The sequence below is a fragment of the Chrysochloris asiatica genome, unplaced genomic scaffold (genome assembly GCF_000296735.1).
Source record: "Chrysochloris asiatica unplaced genomic scaffold, ChrAsi1.0 scaffold00103, whole genome shotgun sequence".
Classification (NCBI taxonomy): Eukaryota; Metazoa; Chordata; class Mammalia; order Afrosoricida; family Chrysochloridae; genus Chrysochloris; species Chrysochloris asiatica.
Window position 1 is genome coordinate 3,968,875 of NW_006408621.1, and position 13,416 is coordinate 3,982,290.

The window sequence follows — 13,416 nt, forward strand, 5'->3', positions numbered from 1 at the left end:
CCATCTTTGCCTCCATCTCTGGTGTTGCTGCTTCTCTGGATAAGGTCTCGCATTCCACTTGTCATTTTCTCCCTTGATGATCCTAGGGTCCTTTGTTTCTGGACTGTAAAATTAACAACTCCCCTGTTTTCATTACAAAACTTCTACCTTTACAATTGTGACAGTTGCAATTAGTCATGATAACAATTACTCACTACCTTTTTTTTTTTATTATTCCAAGTCTTTGCATATCATTACAATACTTTATTTTGTATTCTGAACTGCCCTTTTATGTCTCTAGCTCATTTCTTTACTTCATCATTTATTTCATTCACTTTAACTACTCTATGTTCAAGAGCAAATTTCTGTTTTTCTGACATCCATTTGGTCTTTTCTTTCTTTCCTGTCTTTTTAATGACCTTTTGCTTTCTTTATGTATGATGTCCTTGATGTCGTCCTACAATGTCATCCTACAGGTCTTTGGTCATTAGTGTTCAATTCATCAAATCTGTTCTTGAGATGGTCTCTAAGTTCAGATGAAATATGTTCAAGGTCATACTTAGGTTCTCGTGGACTTGTTTTAATTTTCTTCTGCTTCACCTTGAACTTGCATGTAAGTAATTAATGGTTTGTTCCACAGTCATTAAGTAATTAATAGCCTCGTTCTGTGTTCTGACTGATGATATTCAGCTTCTCTATCATCTCTATCAGAAGGAGCCCGAGTAACATACTGAGTTATGAATTGAGCTGCTAACCACAAGGTCAGCAATTCAAATCCACCAACTGCTTTTTGGGAAACAGATGAGGTTTTCTGCTCCCATCAAGATTTGCAGCCTCAGAAACCCTACACAGGGTTGCTATGATTCGGAACTAACTCAATGACGTGCAGCAGCAGCAGAAGTATCTCTTTGCATAGATGCAGTGGATTTGATTCCTATGTATCCCATCAATTTATGTTATTGAAACAAGATATTTGCAATGGGTAAATTGTCTTGCAAAATTCTATCATATTGCATGGAGGGATTGTAATCATTACAATGAAACAGAATACAATAGGATAAATGTAAAACTGATGTTCTCCCATGTAAACCCACATAATTTACAATAAAAACTTTAAAAAAAAAAGTCTATCATGTGATCTCCAGGGTTACTTCTATCACCATGCTGTATTTTCCAACTTCAGATCCTTCTTTGTTTCCAACTTTTGTATCCCAATAATGAGTAATTAACAATCCAGCTTAATTGCTTATTTGATCAGTTTCAGACTAAATAAGATGGTTTTGTTGTTATTGTTGTTGTTAGATGCTGTCAAGTCAGTACCAACTCAAAGCGACCTTATGCACACCAGAACGAAACACTGCCCAGTCCTTTACCACCTTAACAATTGTTTCTACGCTTGAGCCCATTGCTGCTGCTACTGGGCAAATCCATCCATTGGCGTAGTCCTCTTTTTCACTGAACTTTCACTTTACCAAGCATGATGTCCTTCTCCAGGGACTGGTCCCTCCTGATAATACATGAGTGGCAAAGTCTGCCCATCCTAGCTTCTAAGGGGTATTCTGGCTGTACTTCTTCCAACATACATTCGTTTATTTTTCTAGCAGTTCATTATTGTTGTAACATTCTCCTCCAATACCATAACTCAAATGCATCAATTCTATTACAGTCTTCCTTATTCATTGTCCAATTTTCATATGAGACTATTGAAAATACTATGGCTTGGGTCAGGTGCGCCTTAGTCCTCAAACTGATATCTTTGCTCTTGTGCAACAAATTTGCCCAATGCAATACACCGTTTGATTTCTTGACTGCTGCTTCCGTGAGTATTGATGGTTGATATGAGCAAAATAAAGTCTTTGACAATGTTAATCTTTTCTCCATTTATAATGATGCTATTTATTGGTCCAGCGGTGAGGATATTTGTTTTCTTTACATTGAAATGTAAACCCATACTGAAGGCTGTGGTCTTTGATCTTCATCAGTAAGTATTTTAAGTCCTCTTTACTTCTAGCAAGCAAGATTGTATCATCTGCATACTACAAGTTGTTAATGAGCCTTCCTCCAATCCTGATGCCTCTTTCTTCTTCATATAATCCAGCTTCTCAGATTATTTGCATATAAATTGAATAATCATGGTGAAAGAATACAACCCTGCCACACACCTTTCCTAATTTTAAACCATTCGGTGTCCCCTTGTTCTGTTCTAACGACTGCTTCTTGGTCTATGAACAGGTTCCTCACAATTAAGCAACAATTAAGTTTTCCAGAATACTCATTCTCTGCAATGTTGTCCATATCTTGTCACGATCCACACAATCAAAAGTCTTTGCATAATAAATAAAGCACAGGTAAACATCTTTCTGGTATTCTCTGCTTGCAACAGAGATCCATCTGACATCAGTAATGATGTCTCTTGTTCCACATCCTCATCTGAATCCAGCTTGAACCTCTGTCAATGTACTGTTACAACCGTTTTTAAAATTACCTTTAGCAAAATGTACTTGTATGTAATATTAATGGCATTGTCTGATGATTTCCACATTCCATTGGTTCACCTCTCTTTGGAATGGGTACAAATATGGAACATTCCATTTCTTTTTTGAGAAATTCTAATTTTCCTAGATTCATATTTCACAATTCTACATTCCAGTTATTAATGGATGTTTGCAGCTGTTTTTTTCTCATTTTGAATTATCTCGTATCAGCAAATGAAGGTCTCAAAAATTTAACTCCATCCACATCATTCAGGTCAGCTGTACCTTGAGGAGGCAGCTCATCCTCAGTGAGGGGCATATCTTCTGGCACTATACCAGACAACCTTCCATTGCTATTTATAAGATTTTCATGGCCAATTTTTTCAGAAGTATATTGCCAGGTTCTCCTTCTTAGTCAGGAAGCTCTGCTCAAACTTGTCCACTGTGGTTAATCCTGATGTCATTTGAAATACTGGTGGTATACTTTCCAGCATCACAGCAACATGCAAGCCACCAGTGTACAACAAACTGACAGACAAGTGGTGAATCCCTAATAAGAATCACCACAAAAAACATACTAACAGATTTGTTGAAAATTAACCCTTCAATCTATACTAGATTTCTCAACTTCAGCACTACTAATATTTGTGTAACTCTCTTTCAAGGGTACTTTCCTGTGCATTGTGAAATGTTAGCAACACCTCTGGCTTCTACTTACTAAATGTCAGTAACAACTCCATGGTTATGACAACTAAAAATGTGTCCAGACATGGCTGGGGAGCAAAACCATTCTAGTTGAAGAATATTGTCTACATTGTATACACAGTGTTATTGTTTACTTGAGTTGCATGTAGCGCCATCACCAGACTCTAAACAAATGCCTTACTTTTCCTGGAGACATGCCCAATCAGTCTCCCTGATTGTTCTCCAATCATTTTATCAGACTTTCTTAAACTTTCAAATTTTATCATGTAATCTCACCTTACTCCTCTTTAATGAATTCTGGTGAAAATAACATTTGTTTGCATTGAAAATAAGTTATCTGATTTGTCAACTTTCTTTATTTGCACAAACTCGAGTGAAAAGTGAAAAAGTCTTTGTTTAAAACAGGAGTTGAACTGTTCTCTTTCTGATGTCTATGGGATCGTGGAAATGAATTTCCTCTTTAACTGTATACTGTCTGTCTCATCCTTGTTTCTTACTCAGGATCCAAATTGGTTTCCTTTGTAGATAACACTTTTCAAAATGTAATAGAGAAAAATTGCTGTCACTGAGCTTTCTGCCTGAGCTGAGTCTGTCTCCTCTTTCATCCTCATTACGGCACCTACTGAGCTTACAATTGTTCTAGAAACATCTTTTCCAAATACATGCTGCATCATAAGAAGGAACTAGAAAGCTTACATATTTCAGGATATATATATATATTTTATCTCCTACAGTTATGAACACAGGGTTTTTTCTTATGTTGTGAAAGGACAATTCTAGAAAACAAAAAAGAGCCAATCAAATCAGTTCAGTCAAATAAACACTGGTCTGCTAACATCAAGGTCAGCAGTTCCAACCCACCAGCTGCTCCTCAGAAACCCTTACAGGGTCATTATGAGTCAGAGCCAACTTGGCGGCACTTAACAACAACAATAGAAAACTGTAGGGGTTCCCAAAGTGGTGCCTAGTTACTGTGGTTGGCTGCTAACCTAAGGCTGGCGATTTGTGTCCTCCCAGAGATGCCTCAGGACAAAGGCCTAACAATCTACCTTTGAAAACTCAGTCACTGAAGAATGTTTGGAGCACAGTCCTACTGTGACACACATGGAATTGTCATCATGAGTCAGAATTGCTTCAGTCGTAACCAACTAAGCAAATTGTGAGTTCCTTGCGGACAGAGACCATGTCTCCAACTATGCATACTCAATAAGGCTCATGAAGAAAATGCGTAAAGAGAAGCAAGCCCAGTTCTGACTAATCTGGACCGTTTATCTATTTGTGAGTGCAGTTTTAGCAGCTTAACTGAAGGCTTGCTGTCTTTAGATTTTTCTTTGTTCTTTGTTCAGGTCGCCCTTCAGCACCCTGGACTGGGCAGATCATTGTCACTGAAGAGGAACCTGCAGGTAAAAGCTACGGCTTTCCCAGATACTATTGCATATGTCTTTGCTCTATCGGTTAGTCGTATTGTCAAAGGAACAGTGGATATTATTTAAGGTATTTGGTGAGAGCATTCTAAGTCAAAGGAAATATTGGAAGATCATGAAGTAGCATTTAGTCTGAGAATCTCAACTTTATTGAGTTATTATTGTCACACAATAAATGACATGTATGTAAAGTATATAATTTGATGCATTTTGCATATATGTACACCTCTGAAACCATCATCATGGTCAAAAGAACAAATTCATCCATTAGCTCTGAAACATCTTTGTGTCCCATTGTAATTCCTCCCTCCCACTCTCTCTCCCTTCTCCAGGTCACCATTCATCTGCTTTCTGTCATTATAGATTTAGTTTGCTATTTTCTAGTATTTTCGATAAATGAAACCATACAGTATGTATTTTTTGTCTAGTTTATTTCACTTGGCATAACTATTTTTTTAGATTCATCCATGTTGATATATGTAGCACCAGTTCATTCCAATTTATTTATTCATTCACTATTGAAACTTCCCATAAACATTCTTATATGCTAATGTGGACATATGCTTCCATTTCTCTTGGATACATACCAGGAGTTGAATGGGTAGGTTATATGGTAGGTATATGTTTGATTTTTTTTTTTTTTTAATTCAAGAAAGAGCCAAACTATGTTGTAAAATAATTGTATGGTTCTACATTATCACCAACAGCGTATAGAGTTCCAGTAGCTACACATTGTCACCAGTACTTAGAATGGTCAGTTTTTTAATGTTAGCCCCTCTAGTTGCATATGTGGTGGTATTTCTTTGTGGTTTAAATGTTCATTTTCCTAATGGCTAGCAATATTGAGCATTTGCTAATTTACTTATTTGCCAATTTGCGTTATATTTGACATCTTTGACTAAGATATTTTGTTTTCTCCAGGAAGTTTTATAGCTTTAGCTGGTACATTTCAGTTTAAGACCCATTTCAAGTACATTTTTTGTATGTTGTGTGAAATAAGAGTCAACAGATATTGTTCCAGTAATATCTGTTAAAAAAATCATCCTTTCCCCATTGAATTGCTTTGGCACCTTTGCCAAAATCAATTGATTATATATCCTTGGATGTATTTCTAGAATCTCTGTTGTGTCTCATTGATCGGTTTGGTTTTCTTTACACCATTTCCACACTGTCTTGGTTATTGTAGCTTTTATAAATTATGTTTATTTTGTTTGTTAAAAACTTGATAAGTCTTGAAATCAGATAGTATAAATCCTATAATCTTGTTGTATTTCAAAGTTGTTTAGGCTATTCTAAGTCTTAGTATTTCCATATAAATTTTAAAGCCAACTTATCAATTTCCACAAAATGGCTGTTGAGATCTAAGGATCAATTTGAAGCAAATTGACATATTAACAATGAGTCTTCCAGTTCATGAATATTGTATATCTTTTTATTTAATTAAGTTTTTTTAATGTCTCTCTCAACAAATGTTTAGTCATTTTAGTAGAATACAGATTTTGATTTTTTTAAAATCATATTTCACTTTAGGAATTTCATATTTTTAATGCTATTATAAATGGTATTGCTTTTAATTTCATTTATATTTTTATGTTGGTATGTAGACATTCAATTGTCATTCTATATTGATCTTATATCCTGCCATCTTGCATAGCTAATTTATTAATTCTGTCACAGTCTTTCACTATTAAGATGAACTTATCTAAGCATTAACTGTCAGTTTTTATAGATATCCTTTATCAGTTTGAAGGAAGTTCCTTCTAATCCTAACTTGCTAGAGTTTTTACCAAGAATGGATGTTAGAGTTTGTCAAATTCTTTTCTGGATCTTTTGATATGATCAGATGACTTTTCTTTTTTAATTAACATGATAAAGACATGGATTGATTTTTATCTTGCATTCCTGGAATAAACCTTATTTAGAAATGCTGTATTATCCTTTTTATATATTATGATAGTTTCCTTGTTAAAATTTTGTTAAGAATATTTGTCTGGGTATTCATAAGGACTATTGGTCTTTATTGTTCTCTTGTGACATTTTGCTTTGGTTTTAGTGTCAGGGTAGTACCAAATCAGGTCTCATTGAATGAGTTGTAAAGTATTTTTATTTCAATTTTCTGCAAGAGTTTGTCTAGAATTATTGATATTTCTTCTTTTAATGTTTATTAGCATTCACAGTAGAAAATCTAGGCCTGGAGTTTACTTTGTGGAAAGCTTTTAAACATATTCAATTTTGTTTTCTTTCTGTTTCATTTTGGATGGTTTCTATTGCTATGTAATTAAGTTTACTAGTCTTTTCTTCTTAAGGATTTAATCTGCATTTCATCCTTGACTTTGTAGTTTTCATCTTTAAACATTCAATTTGGATCATTTTATATATTCCATGTCTTAACATGTTCAATCTTTACTATCTTTAACATACTGAATACAATAACTTTTTATGTTCTTGTTTACTCCTTCTATCATCTGTGTCATCTGTATTTCTGAATATCATCTATATTCAGAAATATCATCTATATTTCTGGTTTTTATATTAATTGATTTTTCCTCATTATGGATTTTTTTTCTTCTTTTCCTATGTGGAATTTTGTTATAGGATGCCAGATATTTTTAGTTTTACATTGTTTACATTGTTGGATGCTAGATATTTTTGTGTTTTCTTTTGTAGCTTTGTTCTGAAACTCAGGTTAGCTGGAAACAATTGGATCCTTTCAAGGCTTGCTTTTGTTAAGAGGGGTCAGAGCAGCCTTTAGTTTGAGATACTGTGGCCACCTTCAAAGTTCTGAATACTTAGGAAATCTTCTATTCTGGCTAATGGGAACATGAACTATTTTAGGCATTGGGAGAGCTTTGAGGAGTGTTCTTCCTAGTCTGATTGTGTGATTCTTTTCTCTGACCTCAGATAGCATTTCAATGAATGAACAACTTTTAAGGGAAGAATTTAGAGACATGATACTTCATAATATTGTGGAACAATAGCTAACTTCCTACATAGATGTATCCTGTGACTCTCTGGGTACCCTGGGTTACACAGAATGTACTCTTCTTGATTTTCTATTTCAGAGGGTATTATTCCTGGGGCCCCCACAGACCTCTCTGTGAATGAGACCACTCCGAGCTACGTTGTGCTCAGCTGGAAACCCCCTGGCCAGCGTGGTCATGAGGGCATTACGTATTTCATTGAAAAGGTAAGATTCTACGATCAACATATACGCACATACCTGAAGCCATTTCTAAAACATTTCTTGAAAGTGGTAGAGGTTACATTTATGGGAGGGAGGAAAAGGGAGGATGGCCCTCGATTCTTTAAAGCCTTGTTGTTGTTGTTGTTGTTGTTAAGTGCCGTCGAGTCGGTTCCGACCCATAGCGACCCTGTACAGGGTTTCCAAGCGTGTAAATCTTTACGAGAGTAGAAAGCCTGATCTTTCTCCCGCGGAGTAGCTGGTAGTTTCAAACCGCTGACCTTAAGGTTCGCAGCCCGATTCGTAACCACTACGCTACCAGAGCTAACTTCTATGAACTCTATTCCTCTGAAAATGTATACCACACAGAACTTTGCCTGAAAGTTCAGAGAGTTTATGGATCCCTGAGACTCATCCATAGACAGAGGTCCACAGACCCCCAAGTCACAGCCTTTGCAAGAAGAGAGTCCTGGTGTGGCACTGTGGGTTAATGTGCCAGACTGCAAGGCCGGTTTGAACCACAAGGTTGGTGATTCAAGCTCACCAGCTACTCCTTGGAAACCCTATACAGGGTTGCTATGAGTCAGAACCAACTCGACAGAACTTAGCAACAACTTACTGGCTAAGACAAGAGAACAAAACATACCAATTCTCCCTGGTACTTAACAACAAGAGAAGGGTCCTGAAATTCCAGGTGGTCCATTTGACAATGGTTTTGTTTTGTTTTGTTTTTTAAAGAAACTTAGTAGATAGTAGAGTGGGATCAGGGATTATAGAACTGTTGTTGTTGTTAAGTACCATCGAGTTGGTTCCGACCCACAGCGACCCTGTATAGGGCTTCCAAGGTTGTAAATCTTTATGGGAGCAGAAAGCCTCATCTTTCTCCTGCAGAACGGCTGGTAGTTTCAAACTGCTGACCTTGAGGTTCGCAGACTGATCCGTAACCACTATACTTTCAGAGCTCCTTCCAAGGTATTTATGAGTAGAGGAGACTTGATCAGGGCCCACTGCACACTCACAGAACACCCTGACAGAGCTTGGAGTATATTACTGAAGTCTAACTGAATTCCAGATTGGTTTTCTGAACTGAGTTTAAAGAGAATTCTGATGATCCATTTCTTTCTCTCAAACATCTTATAATGATAACAAGGACTAAAGCATCAGAGAGGAGAGCTGGCAATGAAGGTCTAGGATTTGTGACATGGATAAGAATTACATGTAAATCTCCATACATTGCTAGATTTAGTGAAGGAAGGATTATTGTTGTTGTTAAGTGGCATCGAGCCAGTTCCAACTCACAGCCACGCTGGATAGGATTTCTGAGGAGTAGTTGGTGAATTTAATGCCCAGCAAGTGGAGAAGAGCCAAGACTGGAAAGGAAATTATTTGATCCAGCTGCAAATTATGGCGCAGTATCTGAGGGCCACAAGAAGTCATTTGCTAACAGGAATAATTGCTTCTGGAAAAAGAGCATTTAAAGAGAATTTGCTTACGAAAATCTTGATTAAGATATAATTGAAAAATCAAAACAAAAGTAAGCTTATTTTTAAGAAAATTTACTTCTTTATTGTCGGATACACACTATCTTTTTTAAATACCAACAAACAAAACGAATGTTTGGGCTCTTGTAGCATTTTAAAAACAGAATTGTATAGTATCATGATAAGGTATCTTTACACTTTCTTCTCATAGCAAAATCATAGAAAATGCCCAATTTTTTGCAAAAGTATAATGGAGCGCAATTCGTTTTCCTAAATGCTATTCTGATTATCAATTTCTGAACAATTTCCTGACACTACACATTATATGACATTTATGGCAAAAAAATAGATAACCTAGGTGCGTAGGTGTAAGCAAACATCTGCATTAAGTAACAACATAAAAACAGCATGAAAATATCTTTATGGCTTTTTAATTATTTGAAATCAGAGACTCTTGAGGAAATGAAACTGGAGCTAAAAGTGTTAGGGTCTGTGGCCTCCCTTTATTAATTACTTTTCCTTAACAAAGACACTTAATTCATGTCTTGGAGGTAATTCCTCACTGCCCTCTTACCCATAGCAAATTGATAACAATAAATGCATCCTCTCTTCAATGTACAAAATGGACATCTTCCAAGAGAGTCTGGTTTTACCAAAATAATGGGAAGAATTTGTATTAATTTTTGTTTTCTACATATTAGCTTCAAATAGAATTTAACTAGAGCATTTCAGCACTGTCTTTTTATTGTTTGTTTTTAAATACAGGGTAAAAATAGTCATAGATAAATGTTCACTTCCTGGTGTGTTTAATACACACCCCCACCGAGTCACTTTGAAAGACTTCCTAGGAGCAGCGTCCTAAATAAGTTCTGTGACAGTAATTACTATCTTTCCCATTATAATGACACAGTAGAAACCCACGACTGAGGCATTTTCTTCAAATGAGTCAATTTTAGTTTCTGTTGAACGTTTCCTCTGGTCACATAAGCTAATTTCTCCATGAAACTGCAACTTCTCTCAACCTAAATGCATGTGAGTCTGATTAAAATTTAAATATTCTTCCACCAGCATCTCTCTTAGAACAGAATGAAAAACCAAATCAAAGCAATAGCTGCTCGGACTCATGCTGACCCCACGTGGTCAGAATAAACTGCACTCCATATTGTTTTCAATGGCTGATTTTTTGGAAGAAGATCACCAGGTCTTTCTTCCAAAGTGCCTCTGTGGAAACTCAAACTCCAAACTTTTGGTTAGCAGCCAAGTCCATTAAAGTTTGCATCATCCAGGGTGAGTGGGGGAGGCATGGCCAGGGCCTGCTGCACACTCACAGATCACCCTGAAGCAGTCTGGAGTATGTCACTGCGCGTTCACTGAATTCCAAATGGGGCTCAAGTTTGAAGTAAATTCTGATGATCACTTCTAACATGATCACCTTTCTAAATGGAAATGCCTCACTTGTCTGTGGAGTTTCCATCCCCAGAATGCTAACTAGCTTGGCTTGGCGGTGCTGTTACCTGGAGCTGACACTCCTTCCCACCAGAGCTGACCTGGGATTTGCATGAACTTGCCTGTCAGTTACAGGCTGACTACCAGTGAGGGCATGCATGCAGTGGTGCAATATTATACAAGAGATTTTGATGCAAAGGCCTACAGAGCCCCCAGCCATTTTCCTTAGCTGTCCTATATCTTGCCTTCTTTGTTTCTCCCCATAAAAAATCTGACCATGTCAGAGACAAGCACTTTATTGTTTGCTAGCTGTCTCCTTCAGTAAGAATGAAAATAGCTCATGTTTACCATATGCCAGATGCTGTTCTAAATACTCTATATCTGTACAATAACTCTATGAGGTAAGGTAGGAGTCCTGGCATAGTGTTATAAGATCAGCACTGGACTGGTAACCGAATGGTCAGCAGTTCAAATCCACCAACTACTCCTTGGAAACCCTATACAGGGTCTCTATGAGTCAAAACCGACTCGACAGCACTTTAACAACCACAACATGAGGTAAGATAAATACTTTTATTTCCAATTTTACCTGCTTTGTTGATAAAGACACAGGAACATGGATGGGTGCTAAGAATTAGAAAAGTATCTGACCACAAAATACCCTCAAAATAAATGAAGGACTTTCTTAAATTGGTCGATTATCTTATTTAAGTAATCAAGGAAGTGAAGCATTAAAGTAGCTTATCATCCAACAATATAAAGCTGTATTTAGACAATTCCATGATGTCAGGAGGGACCAGTCCCTGGAGAAGAGGAAGACCCCAACAAGATGGTCTGACACAGTGGCAGATACAGTAGACTTAAACCTGACAGTTGTGAGGATGGCTCAGGCCTGGACAGTGTTTCGTTCTGCTGTGCAGAGGCTCACTGTGAGTTGGAAACGACTCAATGGTGCCTAACAACAACATGACATCAGAAGATCCCTGGTGGCACAATGGTTAAAGTGCTTGACTGCTAACCAAAGGTCGGAGTGTTCAAACCCACTTGCCTCCATGGAAGAAAGATATGGCAATGTACTTCCATAAAGATTGTTGTTGTTGCAATGTGCCGTGAAGTCAGTTCCGACTCATAGCGACCCTGCACAGGGTTTCCGAGGCTGTCAATCTTTACGGGAGCAGAAAGCCTCATCTTTCTCCCGCGGAACAGCTGGTAGTTTCGAACTGCTGACCTTGTGGTTCACAGCCTGAGCCTTGAAAATCCTGTGGGACGGTTCTACTCTGCCCTGTAGGGTCTCGTGAGTTAGCATCTACTTGATGGCAATGGAGGTGACAGAATGGTCACACCATTTTCTCCAAATTTCTTCTGCAGCCTAGTTCCCTAGCAGGTTGCAGTTTTGTTGACTGAAACCTAGAACTTAGAACTATCTGGCGTCGAGTCCCGCCCCCCGCCCCTACTGTGCTCTCATTGGTTTCCCCTGCTCTGTGCAGTGTGAAGCAGAGTCGCAAAACTGGCAGCGGGTGAACACAGAGCTCCCAGTGAAATCGCCCCGCTTTGCTCTGTTCGACTTAGCGGAAGGAAAATCCTACTGCTTTCGGGTCCGCTGTTCTAATTCAGCTGGAATTGGGGAGCCTTCAGAAGCGACGGAAGTGACTGTGGTAGGGGCCAAGCTTGGTAAGTCTAAATTAAGCAGCTGTAAACTTGATTTTAATTCAACTCAAGGGAAAATTCCAAAACAACCATCCAATGTGTGTGTGTATTAAGAATTGGGCTGCTAGTTGCAAGGTTGGTTGTTCAAACCCACCAGCTCCTCTGCAGTGGATAATCTCAAACACTGCGGAGCAGTTCTACTCTGTCCTATTTGAGTCCAAATCAACCAGATGGCAATGGGTTTGGTATTTATCTATTGTTGTTGTTGTTAAGTGTCGATTCAGACCTACAGCGACCCTGTATAGGGTTTCCAAGGAGCAACTGGTGAGTTTGAACCACCGACCTTGCGGTTCAAATCAACTTTGCAGTCCAGCGCATTAACCCACAGCGCCACACCGGGTCTCCAGTATACACCTATATATATATCACAGGACTCCTGTATATATCTAGATAGATAGATAGTTGTTGTTAAGTGCTGTCGAGTCTATTCCAACCCATAGCAACCCTGTATAGGGTTTCCAAGGAGCAGCTGCTGAGCTTGAACCACCACCGTGCAGTACAAACGACTTTGCAGTCTAGCGCATTAACCCACAGCACCACGACTGCATATAGAGAGAGACTGTTGTTGTTGTTATGTGGCATGGAGTCCGTTCCGACTCATAGCTACCCTGTACAGGGTTTCCGAGGCTGTAAATCTTTATGGGAGCAGAAAGCTCATCTTTGTCCTGTGGAACAGCTGGTAGTTTCGAACTGCTGACTGTGAGGTTAGCAGCCTGATTCGTAACCACTACACTAGATAGATGTGTATATATTGCTGTACACTTATATATTTAGTATATATGTTTGGGAGTACAGTGGCTCCATACAATAAGCACTGGACTACAAACAACAAGGCCAGCTGTTTGATCCCACTAGTCACTCTGCAAGAGAAAGATGAGATTTTCTGCTCCTGCAAAGAGTACAGCTTCAAAAGCCCTATTGTTGTCGTTAAATGCCATGGAGTCGGTTCCAACTTAGAGCAACTCTGTATAGGGTTTCTGAGGAGCAGCTGTTGAGTTTAAACCACCAACTTTATGGTC

General features: G+C 38.1%; 1 protein-coding gene across 1 annotated transcript in view; it reads left to right on the forward strand.

Moving 5' to 3' along the window:
- MYOM1 (myomesin 1) overlaps positions 1–13,416 on the forward strand; it is a 161,101-nt gene that overhangs the window by 44,636 nt on the left and 103,049 nt on the right. The window contains exons 11-13 of the mRNA XM_006867294.1: positions 4,505–4,561; positions 7,645–7,769; positions 12,178–12,361. Coding sequence (XP_006867356.1) covers positions 4,505–4,561; positions 7,645–7,769; positions 12,178–12,361 — 366 coding nt within the window. The remainder of the gene's footprint in view (positions 1–4,504; positions 4,562–7,644; positions 7,770–12,177; positions 12,362–13,416) is intronic.